This window comes from Crinia signifera, chromosome 6 (genome assembly GCF_055691185.1).
Source record: "Crinia signifera chromosome 6, ASM5569118v1, whole genome shotgun sequence".
Classification (NCBI taxonomy): Eukaryota; Metazoa; Chordata; class Amphibia; order Anura; family Myobatrachidae; genus Crinia; species Crinia signifera.
In genome coordinates this window covers 214,135,639-214,162,632 of record NC_139222.1, presented here as the reverse complement: position 1 = coordinate 214,162,632, position 26,994 = coordinate 214,135,639, and the positions used below count along the sequence as shown (strand labels likewise).

The window sequence follows — 26,994 nt, the reverse complement described above, 5'->3', positions numbered from 1 at the left end:
TGTAAGTATCAAATTAATCAACACAGTCTCCAGGTGCATACTAGTTGGGTCAAGGTTTTCTGCAAAAAATAAGCCCAACACTAGAAGATTCTTACACAACATTGGTGTGCCAAGACTGCAACAAAGATGTATAAGTACACATCTGTATGTGACACTGCAGGACATGTGAATTAAATAATTCAAAGAGAAAATGTGTATACAGCAAGTAAGGGAGCAAGTAAGTTACTCGGATAATAGATCACTCCTGCAATTTTCCCAATGTTTGAGTCCTGCACATACGAAATCCCATTCTGCGCATGTGCAAAACGGATCCTGCAATCACAGAACAGAATGGCAAACTTCTCCTCCTGGTTCAAAGGCAGAGGCATTTATGGGGATAGGAATGGGGCAGTCTGCGTTTCTGGAAATGGGAGTGTGTTGCCTCTATTTTATTACCAGACAGTGGTCTTCTCCAGAGAACATTGGCATGAGGGGATTTACTGTAGCTTTCATTGCAGCCGGTAGGCAGGTAGCAGCCCTTTGTCTGTGTTTCCTTGGACCAAGCTGTGTCTTTGATGTTCTTGATATTATGTAGTAACTAGGCGAGTAGAGAGTAATGGTGAATGGTGATACAGGTAACTGTTTATCACAGAGTAGCATTGCTTGGCCATAAAACGAATGGTGAAGATTATATAGGCTTGGGAACCGATACTGAGAACTGTTGGTCGGGCTGGGACCCAATGGTGGTGTTGTCGGTTTTGAACTGATGCTGACAACATGTATTGGCCTGGGAATCAATGGTCGGTCTGGGAACCAGACAGATTTACAGAGGTAGCAGGTTACAAGGCTGGAGCCTAGAATGCAGCATCATGAGAATCTGGAAACCGACGTTTATTCAAAGCACTGGGGACTTATGGGATCTCTACTTATATTCCACCCCCCTGGATTGGGTAAAAGGGTTTGCACTGCTGGAAAATCACCTGGGTCATCTGACAGTTACTGGAAGCTGTGCTTGGAAGTCAGCTGACTCCCAAGGGTGTCATGGCGGCACCCATGCCCCATGGAATTAGCTGAGAACCCCAGGCAGCAACAAGGAGTCAACGGTGATGGCACAGAAACATCATGCCAGTGTCTGCTGCAGTGCAGGATATACCCAGGCATCCTGACAAATAGGATGTGACACAGGTAGACAATATAACATGTTTTCTTGGAAGTTGTTGTAAAAGGAGATAATTAATTTATAGTGAATGAAAGTTGCATTGTGCAGGATCACTTTCACATGTAGCAGGTTAGCTTGGGTTTATCACAACGGAGGTCTGTCATTAGCAGTGTGTGGCTGATGACTTCTTTAAGGACTGTGGTGAAAATGTTGTGAAAATAAAGGTATGTCTCAAGAAAATAAAGGAAGAACAAAAAGGGTTTTGGGGCACGCTTTAATATACATAGTGAAAGAATGGAAAATGAGTGAGAATAAAATATAACTTTTATTACACCAATTAAAAATCTTTGTGGTCAGATCATGGCAGGAAGTGTTATGAAAAAGAGTGACAGAGGGTAACATCAGTGTCATTGAATGCATGTGGCTTTAGCTGCAGTGTGATCAGAGTGGCAATGCACAGAAACTGATGGAATGGTAGCAGAAGGTGGATGACGAGGTCTCCACCAGAAGAATCCAATCGAGGAAAAGATCTTTGAGATATGTAAATTTGCAGAATTGAGGAGGATATTGAAATCTGGCAGGTTGTATGTCACGAGATATGAAATATGAGAACCAGGCAGTTTTGACATAGCCCCAAGTCCATTCTCTCATTATTTTTGAAAGTTATCAAATGCCAGCAATATGGAGGAGAAAAAGACATGTACAGGATGGGTTGTGTGTGCTTCAGAAGAAGAGTAGGTGAGGGTTAGTTCTCGGACAATAACGCAAATGACAACATGAAGTGATTTAGAATCCTAATTCGCCTCCCTGTCTGTCTGAGGTCTAGGGTAGTAACTAGAGTAGAAGTCCCTGCAATAGTGACATGCATGAAGCAGTGTTAATGTACGTACAGTAAGTCAGGTTTCAATGTGTAGCATATTGACAGAAAAGCTTGGGAGACTTTGGAAATGTGTCTTGTATAGGGAGCATAACACTAAACAGGAGAGCATGATTAAGAGAATTGACCAGTGCTCCAGGATTGTGTGAAATGTCACCAACAGAAAGAAGAAGATCATAGAGAGAAAAAGGAGATGGGGAAGTGATTTGTGAAGGAGAGTAGAGGGAGAGAGGTAGAGAATACATTACAGGAGGTACTTTATGTATTGTTTTGTGGTAAGAACAGGAAGTTTGTGTAAGCAGCTCAGCCCTGCAGTAAATAGTAGTGGAACTAGTAGAACATATGTCCCAGGGTCTATTATATCTTTAGAAGTACTGTAGCAGATATTAAGGGGTTACATTCATCAAACTTCTATGGGAGAAGTTTCCCATAGAAACCCATTCATTTGTAACAATTGACATAATGTACTTGATAAATGCTAGAAATAAGCAGATTGACAACTTCCCTACTTTAGAAGGTTTGATACATACCAAGGCTAATAACTCAATGCTCGGTATAGCAAGTTGGAGCAAAGTGGATAAGCAGATAGGGGTTATAAGAAACATGATCCGATTTTGAGTTGCAAAACAGCATCTATTGGCAATTGCTGCTAAAAACTCCTGTGTGGCCCAATATGTAAGGTCTGGGAATAATGACCTTTATACAATATGGGTCGGGAGTGGCACTGGTGAGTGAAATTGAATTAGTAATTACGTACAAAATCTAACATAGCCAACGTTGTTACCACTAGTAAACAAATGTGGAGTGGTGTTTGGTTGGCGGTGCTCCAGCTTGACGACTGAAGAAGAAAAGGTCACTTTGGCCCTTATTCTGGTTGGTGCGGTGTTTGCCGCTTGCGGTCGTACCGCCGATGTTTTTCGTCTGCGCATGTGCAGAGGTCACTCTGCGCATGTGCAAGCGGTTTCGCCGTACGTTTTTTTTAGACGCCGCACAGGGGGCGGAGAGGGGCGTGAGGGGCTACTTAGCCTCATTACCCTATGCATACGCCCCGCGTTTCATGGGCGTTCCCATGCAAACGCTGGGCGTATGCATGGTAATAAAGCCGTGACGCATGTGTAGGGGGCGGGCATCTGACATCGCCGGATGTCAGCTGCCCGCCCCCATACATGATTTCATACGGACAAGTGTCTGTGTGGTCTAGGGTGGCGGGAGCTGGTGGAGCGTGCGGCCCTGCATTCGATGGTCGGCGACCATCGAATGCAGGGGCTGCTCCCAAGATGGAGGAGGCGTATCCCCGTCCACTTTCATGCGGACCGCCACATATCCGCGTACGGACGGAGGTGGCGATCCGTATGGAAGGCGGGGATTCGCCTGCACGGTCCTGGCCGCATATTCTGATCTGGCCGCACAGATCAGAATAAGGGGCACAGTGACAGAAAAAGGAAGAACAGCAAATGCTTTTTGGGGCACACTTGACACTTGATATTCAATGCTAAAACAAAGGTACGTCTTGGTATAAATCAATGAATTAAGATTTAATAAGTAATCACGAGAGATCTAGTGTTAGTCAAGAGGATATTGGTGAAAATTACAAAAATGGATTAAGTTAATGCTCCATTATTAGTAAAAAAATATAATAAGTAACTACATCACATAGGTTGCAGTAGTAAATGTAACTGTTATTTATTCAAAGGAGCAAAAAGATCAAGGACGCTTGACACTTGTCCCCTGCTGATGGTATTGATATTATTCCTGGTAATAGATAATGGTAGAAGACTACCTCAAATGGACAGAGGTGTGTCTGCTGTCCAGGTTCAATTACAGCAACTGGTATTCCCAATTGGTCTCCCAGAAAGGTACTAGCCAGACCATTCACTGCTTAGCTGCTGAGTGCGGGATGGAATTCAGGCAAACCAGTGATGTATGGCCGTATTTTACCAAGGATGAGAATATCACAATGTCCTTAGTAGGAAGCAAAGATGTGCTTCTGCTTTTTGCCCAGCAAGACACAAATCACCCTGTTACTTTATGTATTGCAGGAGGATCTGGGATATTGGGCCTTATTCTGATCGGTGCGGCCCGATCAGAATATGCGGCCGCAACCGTGCAGGCGAATCCCCGCCTTCCATACGGATCGCCACCTGCCGTCCGTACGCGGATATGTGGCGATCCGCATGAAATTGGACGGGGATACGCCTCCTCCGTCTTGGGAGCAGCCCCTGCATTCGATGGTCGCCGAACATCGAATGCAGGGCCGCACGCTCCACCAGGTCCCGCAACACAAGACCACACTTGTCCGTGTGAAAACATGTATGGGGGCGGGCAGCTGACATCCGGCGATGTCAGCTGCCCGCCCCGTACACACGCGTCACGGCCTCATTACCATGCATACGCCCCGCGTTTGCATGGGAACGCCCATGAAACGCGGGGCGTATGCATAGGGTAATGAGGCTAAGTAGCCCCTCACGCCCCTCTACGCCCCCTGTGCGGCGTATAAAGAATCCGTGCGGCGAAATCGCCTGCACATGCGCAGAGTGACCTCTGCACATGCGCAGACGATCAACATCGGCGGTCCGTCCGCATGCGGGAATATCCGCACCGATCAGAATAAGGCCCATTGAGACAAATGAGAGAGTCACAGAAAATTAGGGTGGTAGATACAGGTGGATGGATATCAATGACCCCTCTTCTGCTGTCCATCATCAATCTTGGATGTCAAATGGCAGATGAGAGTGATAAGGGTCACAGATTAAACCAACCAGAAAGTAGGAAATCTTAGAACTTGGTCTCAAAAAAAATGAGAGATTGTACTCCGGGAGCAGTATAGCTGGTGTCAGTATTAGTTTCACTGATCACCACTCCGTACCGTAGGGATAGTTTAATGACGGGTAATATTTAACTGTACAAGGATATTTAGAGGGTATGCAGTTAATCAACAGTAAATCCTTGGACTAGGGATAGTCAGAATTGTACAGTATGTAGCCAGGAAAACTAGCAATGTGCAACAATTTTATATACTTCTACAAATATCTGACCTAATGATAGTTCGGATTGTATAGTATATAGGATAGTGACAGATATACTTTGTGTTAATAACAACTTTAAGGTAGAGATAGTAATCGCACAGATATATCTTGCCACAGACAAGCAATTCAATTTTAGGCTAAAGGTAATAGCACAAGTAGTTTATATTTCTTACAGACCCAAAGATTTCATACAGTCTGGTGATAGAAGGAAATCAAATACATGCACATAGATGTAAATACAAAGTTACTGCGGCATATATTGATGTTAATAAACGCGGTGCAGAGATGTTTAAACAAGACCACCTGAGATAAAGCACATTGGTGGGTTGGAGATTATAACATCTATAAAAGGTTGCTAGAGGTAGACACCAAAACAAGCAAATACTTGATGAATGCGGCTGTGAATTGCCGCTGACAGCGCTGGCTGCCGCGACTGAGTCCAAGCTGCCTGAGCCTGCGTTCACTGGGTGAGATGCGGGGGCAGACTGTGGTCTCCAGGTCGGGCTGGCCGGCGATGTGTTACCTGACTCAGAGACGCTGGAATCAGCTGTTTGTCTGTGTGGCGCTTAAGTCATAGCGAAATCCAGGATGCGATAACGAGTTGTGCCGGGACTTGGCAGGGGGGAGGCATGGCAGAGGCGTGTTCCTTACACGTGTTTCGCCATAAGCTTGATCACAGGTGATGTGCCCCTGTGGATTCTCCTGGCCTGTCTATATAAGGGAGGTGCGGCCAATGAGAAACAGTCACTGATTTCACTGATAGATGCGCGCGTCAATTGAGGAATAGGTCAGACTGGATGGAAAAAACGTAACAAGTATGTTTTGGATTACGCGCTTGGTGACTGGATCAAGTCGGCATTTATTTGATACCATGCATGTATTGCATGGTTGATCTATATTGGTGACAGAAATGGAATGGAAACAACGTTGTTAAAGCACAAATGGCATATATAAAAATATATATTCGTTGCCGGGAATGATTGATATATTGGCAACTTGGCACCTATTTATAAGGGCGCCTTGCTGCTAAATCACATGGGTCATTCAAAATTACGTATGATACAATGATAATAACACGGCTATCTGGATGTTAGTTGTGTATCATGACATGGATAAAGTACATAGAGTTAGTAGACAGAAATAGGATAGATTAGTTGAATATCATGATATAATATAATATGATGTGAAGCCTATCATAGCTGAAGAAGAGAGAGGGGGAGTGTGTGGAGGCAGAGTGAAAAAAACAGCGAGGTTTAATATCTGATGGTCCTGAAGGGAGAGTCACGACTCATTCTCCATAATGATTACTTTTAGTATCATTGCATAAGACCAATTGTTATGTCGTTATATGCCAGAATTGGATGTACACTGCAGCAGGAAAGAAATGAGCAAACATCACAAGCACCTTGTGAGATACAAACATTGTTACCCGATCTAAAGCAGGTCATGGAGCGGTCGAACGAGCGATCGCATGGGCTTAAAAAGCCCATACAATCTGCTTACGACCATAATGAGAGCCGACGGTTTAGAAGTGCAGCACGTCTGATCTGTGGGCCGACCTCATGACCGCGGTACCGTAATGAGAATACGCACATTGCACGACCCGTAAAGATTGTGCATTCTGGTGTATGGGGGCCTTAACACATTTCCATTTAGAAAAACCATATACAGTATAGTATCATGTAATGCAAACAATGTAACAGTCTATAAGCATGAGTGAACAAGGGTGATATTTTTTCTGTAAGGCAATTTGCATTCCACTTAGAAAGGTATCATTTTATTATGTGATATGGTGAATCAATACAGAAAGGGAAAAAGGCACCGTGACATTGTTCTACTATAATTACTTGTGGTATCTATATTATTCTGCTACTGTGGTGATATTTATACAGTGCATGGTATTTATATATTCTTTTAATTGTCAAACAATAAAGCCAAGGATTGAGGCTGGCAGCAAGCCTGGGGCAGAATAAAAGGAAACAGAAGTGTAGAAGAGAAGATATGTCACCAAATTTCACTCCAAAAACTCAGTTTGTCCAGAAACAAGAACGTGCCAGTTAAAATACCATATAATATTTTGTACAGTATTCTTATAACACTCATTATTATTTATTTTGGTTAAAAAAAACAGACTCCAGACTCTTTGTCTTTACACATAAGCCATGAAGTAATAATCTGACATCCCACTACAACCCTGTTAAAAAGTAAAGCAGTACCTCATTGCTGCATTACAGGTAGCTGGACCTCCTCCCAGACACAGACATAATGCAGCACAGGTGAGAATACAATGATATGAATTACTGTGCTGACCCTGGCCTTCATTCAGATCTGATCGCAGTACAAATTTGTTCTTAAAATGGACAAAACTATGTGCACTGCAGGTTGGGCAGATGTAACATGTGCAGAGAGAGTTACATTTGGGTGGGGTGTGTTGAAACTGAAATCTAAAATGTAGTGTAAAAATAATGCAGCCAGTATTTACCCTGCACAGAAACAAAATAACTCAAACAAATCTAACTATGTCTATACATGTTACATCTGCCCCACCTGCAGTGCACATGGTTTTGGCCATTTTGAGAACAAATTTGGGTACTTATATGTTAGTTGGGTGCCCACTAAGCTATTTGCTTAGTTTTCCGTACAGCGATCAGACCTGAATAAGGGCCCTTGGTCTGATATATGGATAAACCAATCCAAACTGTGTATTTTTATAAAGACAAGTAGCCAGGCTGTCAGTGCCACTGTGGCTGCTCTGTTAGAGAAACACCTTCCTCTTAAAGTAGCACACAGATTATTTATTCAGCAATACTCATGAATAATATATTATATTCACAAAATAATTCTATATTTCTCGGGTCTGCTGAGAGTCATTTGAATTTGGGTTTAAAAAGCCAATATGTGCCAATAAATATATTTTTTAATTATATTATTACCAAACTGCCTCTATTTTGTTGCTTTTCTGTGCAGGTGCTACCTTGCCCCATCTGATATAAGAAGGCATGCCAGAAGGATAATGGTCTTTGTTCTACATCTTGTAATTGTAATATACATTATAAAACCTACAATAATGATCAGTGCAGATCTTGTGTTTCAGTTCTGAAACACAATGAAACATTCAAGGCTGTTTAAGGATTTCATTTTAATAGCACACTATTGAGCCTCTAATATATATATATATATATATATATATATATATATATATATATATATATATATATATATATATATATATATATATATATATATATATAATTTCCCATTTACATTTAAGGAAGGAAGACTTGAGGTAATACAAAATGACAGGTTTAATGAAGTACAATAGCCCATAAAATTCATCCTGATCATATATTTTACATGACAATGGTGCAGTCACAGTGCCGGAAAGCCTGTACCACATTAAAGCACTAAATTATTTAGGAGGTGCTCATGATCCCTTAAAAACCTGAATTTCAGGATCTATGTATACATGAGCAAATTTTCTGTAATCTTCATGTTTTCAAGTAAGCTTGGTCTATTAGGACGGCAGTCACCCAACACAGACAGAACACAATCGAAAGTTCTCTAAGACATCCACTGCCAAACAGGGTCCGTGACACTGTATCGGTGAGTGTACAGATGACCCATCTGGTATGGAGAATGGTGGATGTCATGGAAATGTGTAACACACTTGAATGGGTTTTAGATTGCAACGTTCAGAAGGCAACTCTATCTTCCTGCCTTCTATTCCAGCAGAGAATGCTATTCATTGTTGCAAAATTGTCATCTTCTTCCTGCTCTTTGGCAAGTTCAATGAACACCTGTAAATACAAGAACATGCGTTGGCTGGATGACAAGGTAAGGCAATGAATCACAAGTGTGTGTGTGAAGCCTATAAGTCAAAAACAAAATGTGGTATATAGATTGAGTAAAGGCACAATTGTTCTGAGTGATGTCATTGGTCATTCACTCCTACAGGCCAAAAATGGCTCATGGTATTTTTATTGAGATGTCAAAGGTTTGAAAAATCTCTACTAAAGAGCAGTTCCTTTAAAGAAAACAAATATATAAAAGTACACAATATTTATTGTATTATCCAGATCAACAAGAACTAGTATATATAAGATTTTCCATCACATACACAATAGCCCTTATTTTGTTTCACTCGCAGAGGTAAATTCCTTCTCAACTGGGCAGAACCATGTGCACTGTGGGGGCAGATGTAACGTGTGCAGAGAGAGTTACATTTGGGTGAGTTATTTTGTTTCTGTACAGGGTAAATACTGGCTGCTTTATTTTTACACAGCAATATAGATCTCAATTTGAAGTAAAACCCCACCCAAATCTAACTCTCTCTGTACAAGTTACATCTGCCCCACCTGCAGTGCACATGGGGCCTTATTCTAGTTCACTCTTTCTGACAAAATCCTTCTTAGAGGGACAAAACCATGTGCACTGCAGGGAGGCAGATGTAACATTTGCAGATATATTTAGATTTGGGTGAGTTATTTTGTTTCTGTGCAGGGTAAATACTGGCTGCTTTATTTTTTACACTGCAATAGAGATCTCACATTGAAGTAAAACCCCATCCAAATCTAATTCTCTCTGCACAAATAACATCTACCCTACCTGCAGGGCTGCCAAGAGAAATCCTGGGCCCCGGTACAACAGCGTCACGGGGCCCCCCTGGAGTGGCGAGCAACAGAAAAGAGGTGTGGCCATTAAAGGATATAGGGGTGTGTACCACACCATATACCCTTTATGCAACACAATAGTAGACCCCTTATACTTGCCCCTTACACATTATGCTACACAGAATGAGCCAAAATTCTAATCGATTACTTGCCGCCCCGTTCGTATGCAGCAGTGTGGACAGAAGCGTGGGGTGGTGGATATGGGTTGCGCCCATGGGAGTAAGGGGTCGTGGTCACGGATGGGCAGATAGCGCCAGGGTCCCTGCGGACGATGGGAACTAGGTAATAGCTCCCATCCTCCGCAAGGACCCCACTGCTGTCTGCCCATCCGTCACAGGGACCCTCTGCCCCCCTGCGCTGCCCAGACCCCTATGCCATACAGCAGGGGTGGCTAGCCCACGGATCCTCTCTCCAAGATCTGTGGCTGGCACGATCATCCCCATTTGAAGCGCCGCCTCTGGAGTATAAGGCTCCCAAGCTCACACACGCAGCAGGGAAAGCGGCAACAGTTCTGGCAAGAAGCAGCAGATGCCACTACTTGCAGTATTGCCGAGCTGAGCTGCCGGTATCTGCTGTGTCCCCCAAAGCTACAGATCCGGCGCCAAGAGCAGATGCATTGTGATGGCCAGCGATATGTGCGGCTGGAGGGAGAGGGGGGATTGTGTCCATTAAACCTCTTTAATGTCATGTGATCCTGGGCAGTATGGTCCCACCCAGATCGCATTCCATATATGATCCGTCATAAATGGGCCCCATGTAGCCTGTTCCCTTCACACACATTGGAGGTCATTCTGATTGACCACAAAGCTGCAAAATTTGCAGCTTTGCGGGTTATCTAAATACCTCCGATTTCACGCATGCGAACGGATGTTTTACATACAGTAATCATCGATTTGCAGCTTGTGTGCCGGGCAGTGCGGTCGCCGACCATCAAATGATTGCTCAAGCGCTCGCAGATCTAAGTCAGTCTCTGCTGTCTTAGATCTGTGGCGCTCCTGTACCAGAAGAGGGTGGGCAGCTGACATCCGGTGACATCAGCTGCCCTCCCCCGGCACCCACGTCATAGGAGTTCCCATCGGCGCAACCCATATCCACCACCCCACGCTTCCGTTCACACAAAGTGGCTGCACATGCACAACATCACTCCCCTGTGTGAACGTGCGGGGGGGCGAACCAACCTGAATGAGGGCCATAGCCTGTTACACACACACATAGCCTGTTACACAAACACACACATATATATATATATATACATACAAAGCCTGTTACACACACACACACACACACATATATACAAAGCCTGTTACACACACACATATACATACATAGCCTGTTACACAAACACATATACATACATAGCCTGTTACACACACACATATAGCCTGTTACTTACACACACACACATATATATACATACATACATAGCCTGTTCCTTCACACATACAGAACATAGCCTGTAACACACACACACACACACACACACACACACACACACACACACACACACACACATATATATACAAAGCCTGTTACACACACACACACACATATAGACATACATACATACATAGCCTGTTCCTTCACACATACAGAACATAGCCTGTAACACACACACACACACACACACACATATATATACAAAGCCTGTTACACACACACACACACACACACACACACACATATAGACATACATACATACATAGCCTGTTACACACACACACACACATATAGACATACATACATACATAGCCTGTTACACACACACACACACACACACACACACACATATAGACATACATACATACCCTGTTACACACACACACACACACACACACACACACACACATATACACAAAGCCTGTTACACACACACACACACACACATAGCCTGTTACACACACACACAGCCTGTTACACACACACACATAGCCTGTTACACACACATATATACATACATACACAGTCTGTTACACACACACATGCTTTTTGTCTGTTCCCCCTGTCCATAGCCATGCATTGCGGGCGGCATTACCTTGTGAAACAGGAACTTGGAGCAGGAGCAGGACAGCCATCGCTGACCGGCAGGGGCTGGCTGGCAACTTTCAGCCTGGGGGACAGACACAAGCAAGTGGCCCAACTTTTCAAGGGGCATAGCCATGACAATAATGTTCAGGGAATGGCTTGTGTAATGTGGGTGTGGTTTAGGCACATGTGGGGTTTACCGGTATGCGCAAAAAGTTTGATATTCAGTTTTTTTTAAGCTCAGTTAAAATTAAAATCCATATTTAAAAAAAAAAAATTGTCAGCACTTGCTCTGACATCTCTGGCCACGCAATTATGCAATTAAAAGTTTCCGATTAGCTTAATTAGTCTCTTCCCATGCATTGCACACAGCTTCCATGTCCCGGGCACAGGACAGGTACTACCCCTAACAATTCACCCGCTCCCTACATACTACCACTAACCCCACTATACTACCACTAACCCCACATCCCTCACACACACTACCTAAACTACCCCTGACCTGCACGTACTTTCCACACACACACACACACACACACAACACTAGCCCTAACCCTGCTTCCCACATACACTACCCCTAATCCATCACTTGCTCTTCTATACCACCCCTAACCCTGCATCTGTTCCCTGCATGCACTACCCACCCCCCCGCTCCTTGCACCTGCTTCATTTACACACTACACCTAATCATGCACCTGCTCCCTGCACACACAACACCACCCCTAACCATGTTCCTGCTCTGTTCACACACTACGCTACCCCTAATCATGCACCTACTCACACTACACCACCCATAACCCTGCACCTGCTCCCCGCACACACTACCCCTAATCCTGTACCTGATCACACTACACTACCCCTACCCTGCACCCACTCCCGCAGAAATTACACCACCCCTAACCCTGCAGTTGCAGAAACACTACCCCTAACTACAAACTACACCACCACCACCCTGCACCCGCACACACCATTGGCAGGCAGGCTGCTTATAAAAAAAATAAAAAAATCCCTTACCCACAGGATTTAGGGGCGAGTTGCACTAAGCTTTAAAAGTGATAAAATGGAGAGTGATAAGCAACCAACCATTCGGCTCCCGTCTGACATTTTCCAACACAGTCTGTGACATGGCAGACAAGGGCTGATTGGCTGGCTGTTTAGCACTCTCTATTTTATCACTTTGAAAGCTTAGTGCTTCTGGCCCTATGTCTGCAAAAAAAAAAAATCATGCAACTAATTTTTCTTAATTGGAAAACATATGTAATGGGAAAAACAAAGATACCAACACATATAACTTGTATACAAACACACACACAAAAAAATATATATATATAGACTTTATTATGTAAACCGAGCCCCTGCCATTGATTGCTAAAGGAGTGGAGTAGTAGTCTGTCCTCACCTCTGCCCTCTCTCTCCTGCAGTCTGGACTCTGGGGGCTCCATAAGGTTTCTTTTAATGCTGCTCCTCTTTCAAGTGCAGTTAGCACTACGCAGTGCAGCAAACCCCGATAAGCTCCGCCCCTTTTCACTCTTTTGCCTCTGGAATTGCTGGGAGAGGAAACCTGGCTCTCCATTGGTCAAAGGCAGCCATCTTTTTGTAGCCAGCTACGGGGGCAGCCATTTTCTGTTAGCCCCGTGCTGCTACTACTACATAGGTGAGAATCCGCCGTGGCATGGGGAGCAGCAGGAGGCAGGACGGAGCATCATGACATGTACCTGCCTCTGGTAGTCAGGTGGGCGGCCCTGTAACACATAAATTATACTGGCCTGGGGGGCAGATGGCACCCTGCCCCCCGCCTAGCCCGCCTCGGGCTTAGGCACATTCGGGGGCGTGGCCTAATCGCGGACCCGTGGCCACGCCCCCTTTAAAAAATAATTATTTTTTTTTATTATTTTTTTTTTTGTGTGTCAGGACCCGGGCCCCCCTGGTAGGCCCGGGCCCAGGTAAAATGTACCCGCCCCCCCTGCCTCTCGGCGGCCCTGCCTACCTGCAGCACACATGGTTTTGTCCATCAAAGAACAAATTTGTCAGAAAGAGTGAACTAGAATAAGGCCAATGGTTTTGTCCACCATTTGAGAAGGAATTTGACTTTGCGAGTGAACCAGAATAAGGGCCCATATAACCAAAGCATAATAGAAAATACATTATATTATTCTCTGACTATAAGACGTTCACGGAGGCAACAGGGCCTTCATTTCTACCATGATCCATGTACTATTACCCAACTGGGAACAAAGTGCATTTCTTGGGAGTGAATTTATACTTAATCACGAAGGGGCAGAGTTTGCGTAGTGCGCATTAAGTATAATTGCTGAGCATGCCCAGATATGCCACCACAGGTCAATGCAGATTTGTGCGATTCTAAAATCGATACCTGCTTGCTCCTTAATAAGGGACACTGGGATTGGAAGGACTAATGCAGGCAGAGTAGTAAGGGCATGTTTGTGCAATTGCTAACAGATGCCCAATGGCATAGTGCTAAAAAACCCTGTTAAAGTCATATTATTTGAGGGTGTACCAGAGCTACAAGCAATGGTCATAATGGTCTGCATATACCTGCAATTGTGACATTCTGAAACTGTGACTTGGGGTCCTGCTCTGCATCAGGTCCAAGAATAATACAAACAGCTGAACAGACTGCAGAGCCTGCCTACAGACCCATCATATTCATTCCTGCTGGCGGTGCTGGACCACAAATAACAGGATATAGTGAAATCTACTGTACGCAGTGTTACCTGCTCAAGTGTTGGCTGGGAGAAGCTGTACTCTTCAATGTTAAAAGAACGTTTCACTGCAAATATAAAAAAGAAATAAAGTTCATGTATGTTGGGTAGATGGATGTGTACAATGTGTTCTTTATTAGCGTTTCCATAACAATTACAAGGGGAGTACTATAGTAATTAGGGGCCGATTCTAGATCACACGCAGTGATACGAATTTGGCCCCTGCCCCGATGTGCAAACTCTCAACTGCGAATGGCCATGGCGAGTTACTCACTCACCGGGCCGATCACAGAGGGGAGCAAGAGGCGGGATAGACGGAGACGGTGGCGGCACTGGGCCATGGCAATGCCCACAGTTTTATGGGAGTCCCCATTAAAATGCTGGGGGTATTATAGCGGCGCCCATCGCATCGCATACCATAAGGCATGCAATGGTATACGATGCGACGCGATATTGTACAATGTCATACAATTTTTAAATTGTATGACATTGTGTATGGCATACAATGCCATACAATGCGATTACAAATTGTATAAGCACCCTAATGGGTGCTTACAATGTGAAATGCACCCCCACGCCACCCCCCCACTATAAACGTGAACCCGAAGCGTGGCGAGCGCAGCCACGCGTCGGGCTCGGTGGCTCGCTGCGCTCGCCACACTTTCTATTCTCTACTCCACGCCGACGTGGATAGTGGGGGTATGAAAAGGTCAGAGGACGCGTACCGCCGCCACGCTTCGGGTTCACGTTTATAGTGGGGGGGTGGCGTGGGGGTGCATTTAACATTGTAAGCACCCATTTGGGTGCTTATACAATGTTTCATCGCATAGGGGGCAAAAATCGCGTCGCATCGCATGCCATAGGGTGCATGGCATGTGATGCGATAAAAACATTGCGCGATGTACATCGGGGGCACGGCTATAATACACAAGTACCACGCTGGGTGTTCCCATGGGTGAGCGGGCGAGCCGATGCCTGCCAGGGATGGGCGGGTAATGTCACATGACGTCAGCCACCCGTCCTTTCTTCATTAGTCGAGACTGACTTTTATTTGCGAAAGCAACAGAATTCATTCGATGGCCGGCGAACATCGAATGATTTATCCTGCAGTGGCGGCATGTGAGGGGATAGTTATTCATTACACATCCCCTCGCATGGTTGCAGCCCATTGTATAGCAATGGACTGCATTGTATTATAAGGTACAGATAAACCTGTTGGCTGGTGAAAGCAAAGTACCCGGAAACCAGATGCCATATTTGTAGGTTTTTGTCCATCCTTCAGGTCTGGCAAAGCAGCATCAATGTGCTTTAACAAGTTAACATTTAAGAGTTTTCCAAGGATAAAGCAAATATATTAGAAGCGGTTACCTTGCTCCAGAGTAAAGAACGCCTGTGAGAGGGACTGCACGTCCTCTTTAGGTACTTTGTATGACATCAGTGCAGCAAAGCTGAAACATGGAGGTACAAACAATTCACGACTCTTCCTGCTGTGACTCACATCCATTATTATTACTGATTGGAGGAGTTTTCTATGCAAATAACTTGTTTTTAAAGAATTATTATAACAGCTACATGTGTATTTAAAGAAACATTCACCCTTAATTATGGTGCAATTTTCTCACTGCAGTAAAAAAATGGATTTTTATTGACAGATAAAGGATTTCTCAAAAGCTCATAGAGGACACAAACTAATGCAATAAGTCCCCACGTGAGGTCACGTAAAAAATTCTCCCCCTGGCCTACCGCTAACCTGCCTTGCATACTTATGTCTGGGATGTCAACAGCCAGGATTACAGCAGCTGATTCCTAATCAACGGTGAGATTCTTGTGCCAGTCTTGTGGCCGCTAGTCAGGAAGCAAGCGTTGGTATTCTGACTGCCGGCATGCTAACCGCATCACCTCAAAACGAATACTCTATGTCATTTTTCAAGTTTAATTTAAGGAGTCAAAAGGGGGAAACCAACCTCTGAGGCTTAATGTGTGGGGTTCCAGCAGCTGAATGAATCAGGCCTCACTCACAAATAGCCCACGGTGAGTTACATATGTCCATAAATGTATAAAAATACCTTTCTTGACGGCAAGCATTAGGGAAGTGCTTCAGAATCTCCATGTGAAGAAGCTCCATCTGCTGGACCCCTGCGTCTGCATCAAGCTTCAATTCCAGAGAATAATGTCGACCAAACTTACTCTTCAAGTGTTGAACTGACCCAATATATCTGCATTAAAACATATACACACATTTCATTTATTTTATCCATACATCCATTTTATCCATACCGCTGGGGGAGTGGGGAGGAAATGCTTAATGTACAGTATACAGTAGTAAGTATTGCTGCCCATTGTCAGCGCCTCCAAAACAATAGTGAGAAATGATTATTTCTCTTTAGAATAATTAAATCTCTGTTTTTCATATCGATACAATGTCACTAAGATTAGTGATGTGCTGCAGGATAAGGGACATACAAAATATCTGACAATCACAAATGGATAATATGATTATAAGTAATTATTTTTAGATATGTCATTTGGCAATAGCTAAAAGTACATTTTATTACAAGACTTTGGTACATTCCAGAAATGTTTCAAATCAATTCCTGGTTAAAGAATGTTTCACCTTTCTAAAAACAAACATACATTTTATATATCCATCTTTTTTTTTTTTACATAAAATGTTGCTTTATTATTATTTTTATTATCATGAATATTTTCATATTTTTTGGCATGGAGCCAGTACATACACTATAAAGTTTTACAATTGAGAATATAGTGTAATACTATCATATACTGTATATTTATTTTATATTAATTACAATGATACAGATATGTCCGTACATCTTGCCTCAATGCACCACATAGCATTAGAGGCTTGGCATGAGTGAGCTGTAGATACCGTGAAACTACATTAATTTCAGACAGTTTTTTTGGCGAAATGAACCTGTCTAGATCACTTAGAAATTAAGATCAAATCACTCCGTGTGTACACCGCATAGCGATAGCAATGCATGCTTCCTGCGCCACTATCGCCAACTCAGACTGTGGATGAAGTCAAAATCTAGTTAGAACGCTTAGCAAATTAGATCAAATTGCAACGGGTGAACAGAAACCGCGATAGCTATTTACTATTTAAAGTAACCTTTTTTTTGCTTACCACAAATGTGTATGGGCGATCTAGACACCAGGAAGTTCAAGGGAAATCACCTACCCTAATTACCATAAAAAGGCTAGCACCAATCTTAACGTGTGTATATCCTTTCAGTGGCAAACGCAGGATTTTCAGAAGGGGGTTTCCAGAGCGGCGGAGCAAATCACGGAGATGGACACTTAGGTGACCCAGTATATGCCGGGTCAGTTAAAGTATTATAGATAGACCAAATGTATATAAATAATAATAATAATAATAATAATAATATATATATATATGTATATATATATACATACATACATAGATACATACATACATACAGGGGTGTCAACAGCAGAGTAGACCCCTGGCCATAGCAATGTATTGGGGCACCTACCGATCCTCCAGCGGTAGGGGTGGGGGGAGCTTTGATGTCCCCCGGGTGGTAGGGGGTATTATATCAACCGCTCAGCATGTAGGGCCTGCAATTACCCCTTTACTGCACAGATGGTGGGAGATGGGGTGGGAGAAGGGGGCATTGGGCTGAATGAAGGGGCCCTGATACATAACTTCCAGGGTGGTAGAGGATGTTTAATATGCAGAGGAGGGGTGTATAGTGGAGTGGGCTTATTATTCCTAATTTTCTGGTGGGAGGACAGCTTGCTTGACTGCAGATATCTCCAGTTTTCAGAAATCGATTTCTAAGATTTTAATGGAATTAAAAACTAGAGAATCCCACCTACCAAATGGTATTGGGGACTAGGGGATGAGAATTTAGGAGGCAGAGCAATCTGCCAACGAGAATATAAAACTACATACCAGGTGTGTGGAGCTGGAGCAGTAACCATCTGCTGGAAGGCTGATATCTCTGGTTCTGGGCAAAGTAGTGACAAGCTACTAGTTTCCATCAAAGGGGAAGAGTCCCAGCTTTTGGAATATACCCTCAGAAAAACTCTAAGTCAGACAGAACCTGAAATATCTGACTGGGAAGAGCAATTAACAGGCTTGGATGGGGACCACTGCTTTGAAGTCAGATATCTCCGGTTCCCAAGGGCCGATTTTAAAAATTCTTGTACGCATGGAAAGAGGGGACCCTCAGCTTTCAGATGCGGGCCCTTAAACTACTGGGGGGGTTTCTGGGTACTCAGAAACCCCCCCTGCGTGCGCTACTGCCTTTTAGGTGTGAGGTGAATGGGGATATTGAGAAACAAACACTGAAGGATTTGTGTGAGAAGACAATGGTTAACCGTTTGATCTAGAACAGGATAGAGGTAGTGAGATTTAGCACTGATCAAATTGTTCAACATCGGTACAGTCTCTGTAGGGAATTCATACAGTATACTGTATATGCACGACTAATACATTATTTGGTGCTTAGGAACAGTAATGCTAAATGGTGACACTTTGGAAACAGTACTTTAGAAATGTGTTTAATGTGCTCAGGGCAATGTGCAAAAGTCACGTGATGCAAACAAGAATCACCTTAATTTTGATTGTCTTTAAAATGTTTTCTTTTTTTTCCCTTCCAGCTCAGATGCAGCAATACTAGCACAGGGTGAGTATAGCAGGGTGAAGATGGCACTGTTATACAACAGGTCCAACTACTAATTGTTATACAGGTGGCAGTGAAACTTACCTAAACAGATTCTACAACATTTTTAATAACTGAATTATAAAACATGCGGTTTTAACTGTACTGTATCATAACATTGGTAAAATGTTATGTTCGGATAAAAAGGTAAATGTGAAATGTGTCTACTCCTTGAAGGTAAAATATTCACTGTGAAATAAGTTCTGTACTGTACTGTCCACTAGGCCAATGGTTCCCTCACCGTGTGCCGTGGCTCCCTGGGGTGCCTCGGGACACTTGCAGGGGTGCCTTGTATTGGTGTTCCAGGAACAATTCAAATTATTTATGGTCAATGTAAAAGGCTAAAACATTGCTCGTGGGCTGTTAATAATAAAATATGTGGACAAACAGAAGCTAATCCTGTCCTTCATCCATAATTAAACTTTTTATGACATATAAAACTATTTGGTACTTGTTTCCTAGCACGGCCACAACGATCATGATCGTGGGCAATGTGAGGAAAAATCGGGGGCATCGCGGCCATCGCATGCACTAAAAAATCGCCTGCGATTTCCCCATAGGGAACAATGTTAAATGCCTCAATTTACCCGCGATGCCCCCGATTTCCCATAGGAATCAATGTTAAATGGCTCAATTTACCCAAATCATCATAGGGAACAATGGAAAATGGGCCAGAAAACCGAAAAAACACCCCTGAACAGTGAAATGTCCCCCCAAAAGTATTTGACGCCACCCCACGATCAACGCGAACCCGAAGCGTGGTAAGCGCAGCGAGCCCGCGAGGGGCGGCGGTACGCGTCCTCCGACCTTTTCATACCTTTACTATCCACGTCGGCGTGGAGTTGAGAATAGAATAGTGTGGCGAGTGCAGCGAGCCACCGAGCCCGAAGCGTGGCGAGCGCAGCGAGCCCCGCGAGGGGACGCGGATACCTGTGAAGCCCGCGAAGGGACGCGTTTACCTGTGAAGGTATCCGCGTCCCCTCGCGGGGCTCGCCTCGCTTCGGGCTCGGTGGCTCGCTGCGCTCGCCACACTATTCTATTCTCAACTCCACGCCGACGTGGATAGTGGGGGTATGAAAAGGTCGGAAGACGCGTACCGCCGCCCCTCGCGGGCTTGCTGCGCTTGCCACGCTTCGGGTTCGTGTTGATCGTGGGGTGGCATAAACTACTTTTGGGGGGACATTTCACTGTTCAGGGGTGCTTTTTTGGGTTTTCTGGCCCATTTACAATTGTTCCCTATGATGATTTGGGTAAATTGAGCCATTTAACATTGATTCCTATGGGAAATCGGGGGGCATCACGGCTAAATTGAGGCATTTAACATTGTTCCCTATGGGGAAATCGGGGGCATCGCGTCTGGACCATTTATGCCATTTTTAGCCGCATACGACGCGACCGACGCGATTTTGACTTTTTTCAATGCATTTCAATGGGAAAATCGGGGGCATCGCGTCGGTCGCGTCGCAGACCACTAAAAATTACACCCGATGCACGCGATTGTGGCCGTGCTAGGAAACAAGTACCAACTATTTAATTTCTGAATAAGAAACTTTTGACCTAGGGATGCAGTAAAATAAATTCTAATGCTCTAGGCCCAGGGTGCTGTGATTTCAAAAAGTTTGGGAACCACTGCACTAGGTTTATAAGCAGTTTTCTGGGCACCATCTACTGTACCTCAGCTGCCCGGATACCATGATTGCGACACGATCACAGACAACTTCTGCCTCCTCCATGAAATGCGTGGTAAGCACGGCGGCTTGTTCTTTGCCTTTGAATGTTGAACGCATTAATCCCCTAGAAACATAATACAAAATATGTATGGAAATAAAAGTAATACACAACCATCTATTTATGGGCACCAGGATCCCCCTCTCCTCAAAGAATTCTCCACTCCAGGATCTCACTGCTTCCAATAAGCTAATAGCAAGTGAGAAGCTACACTAGTGAGTGTTTGAGATTTGCATCTGAGGGCACTGCCAACATGATTCCAAAGGTCAACCTAGGAACGGGACTGTACATTTCCAAATTTAACACCATTTTTGGAGACTTCGTAACCATCACGGTACCATTCATGCAAACTACATGTTATTATGCCTTAGAAATATTTTTTTTATATATCCTGATTATCATATTAATTAAATAAAACAATAGGTACTTATGTAATATCTGGGCTCCCGTTTTTCTTATGAGACCGCTTCCGCTCGCCACGCTTCGGGCACGGTGGCTCGCTGCGCTCGCCACACTATATAATATCAATTCCATGCGTAGTTGGATAGTAGGGGTATGAAAATATGGGGTGCATTTAACATGGGAGCCCAGATAATACATAAGTACCAAACAATATTTTATTATCCCATGGTATTTAATTCCTCCTCTTAATAGCGCTGTGTAACTATAGTACAATTTAGGACAATAGTGGGTTCCTGGAGTTGGGCAGTTTCATGGACAAGTCATTTTGTCCCCTCTATGGGTAAACTCCTGATAAAAACAGATAAAATCAGAATTTCACATTCCTAATTTTTTGTTATTTGCAATTGAAACATACTTTTTCTGCCCAGTTAATAGACTCTCTGCATATTTTAGACTCTCCCGTTTAAAACATGTTACTTTATTTGGGCTCCTATGGGTGGAGTATTCTATTTAAATTGTTTCTCTGATAGTCTTGCACGGTCTTTCAAACCTAGCTGGTAAACGGAACTAAGCTCTCTCTTAGGTGAGCAGTGCACCCAGAGGTTGTACTGGAGATGCTGCTGCTTGTCACCGTTATCAGCAGATACATTTTTTTGTACTTCACATAATGTATTATTCTCTACTTAGTCTTTTTTGATATGGGGATTGGGGTTGATTCCAACTGCTATAGATGCGGGTTTGTCCAAGGCTGCATTTTGGCATCTCCTCTGGGGGTTTATTTTTGTACATTCCGTTTTTTTGTAAGTTTGAAAATAATGATTCAGGGCCAGATGTATCATGCTTCAAACAGTGGAGAGTGATAAGCAACCAGACAATCAGCATAATAATAATAACATGGCAGATAGGGCTGGCTGTTTATCACCCATTTCATCAGTTTTGAAGCTTGATACATCTGGCCCTCAAAGCTTCAAAAAAGCAGCGCTCCATAGAATAAGAGGCATCTATGAACATGGATTACAGCACAGCATGTGCTACTGCTGTAGCTACTTACCACATGTGCTGTTTAGCCTTAGGATCCATCCCGGTGGAGGGTTCATCCAGCAGCACAATTTCAGGATTACCCAGCATGCTCAATGCAAAACACAGCTGCGGTAAACAGGAAGTGTATAAATTACAATGACGGACTGAGGCCTGTAGATCCCTACCACCTGGATGAGCTTAAAGAGAATAAAATCACCTTTCTCTGGATTCCTGCTGAGAGCTTCTTGGTTGGTTTTTGTATATGTTCTTTCAGGTCCAGAGAGTCTATTATTCTGCAAATAATGCAATGGACACTTATTACAGCAGATCTGAATACAGTATGACTCATTACAAGACTCTATTCCAGAAGTATCTACATGTTTTATAAGTAATCATTCCACAATGAAAAAACCTGATATACCAATCCTAAAAAGGTAAGCAGGACCAGACTGGCCATATGGCGAATGCCAGAGGACTAATGGCTTAAAAATATGGTTCGGACACAGAAAAACCTCTTGGCATTCAGCTCAGCTGACCGGCACACAGAGATGGGGGTTAGATCCCCAGCCTCTCCCTGCCTGAGAGAGTTATTAATGTTTCAATTATAACATTTTGGATCATTTGCTTAATTTCATGGACGCAAGAGAAAAACTATCGCACCAGGACTAATTTATTTGGTAGTTAATAGAAAGAGAAAAGACCCCTCTTGTTTGTACAGTGGTCAACAATATTACTTTTATTGAGGGGGTACAACCTCGGACATTGAGATTAAAGGAACACATTCTCTTCATATGTTCCTTTGCTTAATTTCATAAAGATGGCATTTTGCATGATTTTATTCGGTGACTTGAACAAGGGAACATAACAGTGCTTTGCATCTACAGAATACACCGCCTAGTGCAGGAATACCAACGTTTTCCATTAAGCACATGAGGCATGTGCCTAAGGGCACCACCTTCGGGGGGCGACAAAGTAGGCCACCCACCCCCTGAACCGGAGACCCTGAATTGCGGGAGAGGTTGGGGAGACCGGGCTAGTTGCTGACTATTGGGAAACTATAGCTTCAAGACCAGGGGACAGAGCCTGAGCCATTATGTTATATAATATATAATATAATAATATCAGTGTTTAGGGCTCAGCAGTTTTTTATATTTAATATAAGGTTTTTTTGTCATATGTATCCCAAATGGGTTTGGTAGAATTGATCTAGAGGGGGAAATTTACCAATATGAAAAACCTAGTTTTTCGTATTAGTATTTCCCCTACGGCTGCATACGACTGTTTCAGTCATATGCAAAGTCGTGTTCCGGAGGGGGAGCTTTGTAACCCACCGATGGTGTAGTGATTCTTATTAGCTGGCCATATATACGGCCGCTAATACGAATTCGTACAGGCAGTCTGCACGGATCAGTCAGATCCGTACAGGCTGCAAGGTGTAAAAAAAATAGAAAAATTAAATAAATTAAAAAAAAAACAGCGTGGGGTCCCCCCCACAGCTGTAACCAGCACCAGGCTGAAGGAGCCGGGGCAGGTAATTAAAAATCAGGGAACCCGACAAATAGGGGTTCCCCGATTTTTAACAACCAGCCCCAGGCTCCAGGTCCGGGGCTGGTTCCCAAAATACGGGGGACAAAATGACTAGGGGTCCCCCGTATTTTAAGAACCAGCCCCAGGCCAAACCAGCCAGCAGGGTAATGTCACAGCCGGGGGACACTTATGATATAAGGTCCTCCGGCCAAAACATTAACCCTACCGACCAGTCAGCCTGGCCAGGGGCCCTGGGGGAGTGGGGACCCCCCAATAAAGGGGTCCCCCCCCTCCAGGACTTACCTGACCAGGCTGAAGCCTGGTGCTGTCCTCGATGCCCCTGGGCGGTGGGCATCGAGCTGATAGTGGTGTAAAAAAATAGAATAATCTATTGTCTAATTCTGGGGCACTATGAGTCCCAGCAAGCCTCCCCAGCAAGCTGGGACTTGGAGAACCACAAGTCCCAGCCTGCGGGGCATTAAAGGGCCCGCTGGGTCTTGTAGTTCCACAGTATTAAAAATAGTAAAATAAAACACACTGACACACACTTAAAATAAAACTTTAATACATACAAAGCCCATACATACTGATACTTACCTATCTTCTTCCCGTAGGTAGCCCTGGTCCTGATGTCCTGTGTTGTCTTCTGGTCCATGTCGACGTCGCTGTCCATGTCGGCGATGGCGTCGGCGTCCGGAGTCCGACGAAATCTATGTGGGAACCTATGGAAGGAAACCATACTCACCTGTCCCAGGACGACGTAGTCCAGGTAAGGGTCTTTGCAAAAAAACAAACCGACACGCGAAACCAGACCGGACAGCAGAGAGCCGCATGGTATTTGTGTACATCGTGCGGCTCCGCCTCCCGAATGCCGCTATTGGCTGCCTTGCGGCCTAGCGGCTCCTGATTGGCCGCTGGGCCGCAAGGCGGCCAATAGCGGCATTCGGGAGGCGGAGCTGACTGGTCGGTAGGGTTAATGTTTTGGCCGCGGGACCTTATATCATAAGTGTCCCCCGGCTGTGACATTACCCTGCTGGCTGGTTTGGCCTGGGGCTGGTTCTTAAAATACGGGGGACCCCTAGTCATTTTGTCCCCCGTATTTTGGGAACCAGCCCCGGACCTGGGGCTGGTTGATAAAAATCGGGGAACCCCTATTTGTCGGGTTCCCTGATTTTTAATTACCGGCCCCGGCTCCGTCAGCCTGGTGCTGGTTACAGCTGTGGGGGGACCCCACGCTGTTTTTTTTTTTTATATATATTTTTTTTTATATTTTTTTTTACACTGCAGCCTGCACGGATCTGACTGATCCATGCAGGCTAAAGCCAAATACGACAGGGAAAGCAAGGTGTATTTTCCTGTCGTATTTGTGTGGGTGTTTTACACCACTTAGCAGCCGTATTATCAGTACGGCTGCTTAGTAAAAAGGAACCATCATTCTTTTGAATGGTGATTTCTGTCGTATTCTATCGATGGTGTAGACATTCGTATTTGTAAATACAAATACGAATGTTCCATCTTTAGGAATACGAATTGTTGTATTTTCATAATTGTAAATCCCGAAAATACAAATGTGTAAAAAATAGGTGTATTTCTGCCTACGAATACACCTATTTTTTACGAATCCATTTTGGTAAATTTCCCCCAGAGTGTCTAGTTAGCCAGTCACTATACAAGTGCGATCTGTAATGCAGATTGCTTTAAAAAAAAAATTAAAAATTTAAATACACTTTTTATGCACTATGGAGCATCCCCCTATGTTATTTCTCTATGCCCTTGGGATACTGGGATTCATCAATACAGACAGGCAGCACTCCATATAATTGAAGTGCTGTTACCTGTATGATCTAATTTTCCAAACTATTCTCTTCTTTTTACTATAAGTTAATTTAAAATGTATAATGAATAAAATATGTCATCCTACACCTAGCCTGTGACATCACAGTGTTTCTTTCTATCTATAGCTGCTGCAGCTTCCAGTTACCTGCCAGAAAGGAAGTAATACATAGCAGGGTATTATGGATGGGGGCCCATTTTTCTGTTCGTTCGACCTCATGTCAAAAGGGAACGATTGAATGGTTATAAAAGCATAGCATAGCTCCCAATTTTGTGGAAATAGGGTCACTTCTGGAGAGACAGACAAGACACGTTTGGAGGCAGGACAAGATCACTTACCTTTTTATGACATCTTTCAGGTTGGTTTTGCTCATGCCTTTGATTGCGCCATATGCCTCCAGATGTTCTTCTAACTTTATCTCTGGCCACAGATGGTTTATTTGAGGAGAATATCCCACAAATCTTACCGGAGTGTCCCCTTGTTCACCAGTGCCTGTATTTCCTATCAATATCTGTAAGACATGTAGTAAATGAGAGTCCAGGAAAAAAAATGAACTTTTCACGAAAAGTGTGAGCAGATCTCCCAGCAGTACCTGCACCAGTGGCGGACCTGCTGCACCAATGGTAATTCCGCCTCTGACCTGTACACACTGGGCAAAATCCCTATATGGTAGTGTGGTAGGGCTACTGTATATGGCTTCATTTGTGCACGTGTGCCTACATCTCTGCCACAATGCTTACTTTTACACAGCAAAATGGAAGCAGAAAATACTCCAACTAATCGGAGATATTAGGTGCAAGTTTTTTTTATGTAGTTTGCAGTTAAAAGAGAAATAAAGTAAAAGGGCCCATCGCTTTCTGCATTCTACAGTACATATTTGCACTATTGCTATAGAAAATGGCCCCAGTGCAGCTAGAATCTAAAGTATTTTGTATTTTAACCCCTTCCTGACAGAGCCAGTTTTTGCGTTCCTGACAGAGCCATTTTTTTCAAATCTGACATGTTTCACTTAAGTGGGGATAACTTTTTTTTGCTTTTACTTATCCCAGTGATTTTGAGATTGTTTTCTCGTGACACATTGTACTTCAAGTTAGTGGTAAATTTGGGTCGATACAGTCTGTGTTTTTTTGTGAAAAATACCAAAATGTCGTGAAAAAATGGAAAATTTTGCAATTTGCAAAATGTCACATTTTCTGCTTGAGAGACAAATAAACATACCACTCAAAATAGTTAATAACTAACAAAGACCATATGTCTACTTTATGTTGCCATAATTATTTCAACCTCCTTTTCATTTTTTTGGACACTAGGAGGC

The 26,994-nt window shown here is 43.7% G+C and overlaps 1 protein-coding gene across 2 annotated transcripts in view; it reads right to left on the bottom strand.

Annotated features, from left to right (window-relative positions):
• Positions 1 to 8,328: 8,328 nt before the first annotated feature.
• The window catches only part of ABCA5 (ATP binding cassette subfamily A member 5), a 169,561-nt gene continuing 150,895 nt past the window's right edge, over positions 8,329 to 26,994 (bottom strand). For both annotated transcript variants that reach the window (XM_083148775.1, XM_083148776.1), the window contains exons 32-39: positions 26,018 to 26,190; positions 22,536 to 22,611; positions 22,350 to 22,444; positions 20,843 to 20,962; positions 16,523 to 16,672; positions 15,825 to 15,904; positions 14,469 to 14,524; positions 8,329 to 8,838 (exon numbers count right to left, since the gene is read on the bottom strand). In XM_083148775.1, coding sequence (XP_083004901.1) covers positions 8,734 to 8,838; positions 14,469 to 14,524; positions 15,825 to 15,904; positions 16,523 to 16,672; positions 20,843 to 20,962; positions 22,350 to 22,444; positions 22,536 to 22,611; positions 26,018 to 26,190 — 855 coding nt within the window. In that variant the 3' untranslated portion in view covers positions 8,329 to 8,733. The remainder of the gene's footprint in view (positions 8,839 to 14,468; positions 14,525 to 15,824; positions 15,905 to 16,522; positions 16,673 to 20,842; positions 20,963 to 22,349; positions 22,445 to 22,535; positions 22,612 to 26,017; positions 26,191 to 26,994) is intronic.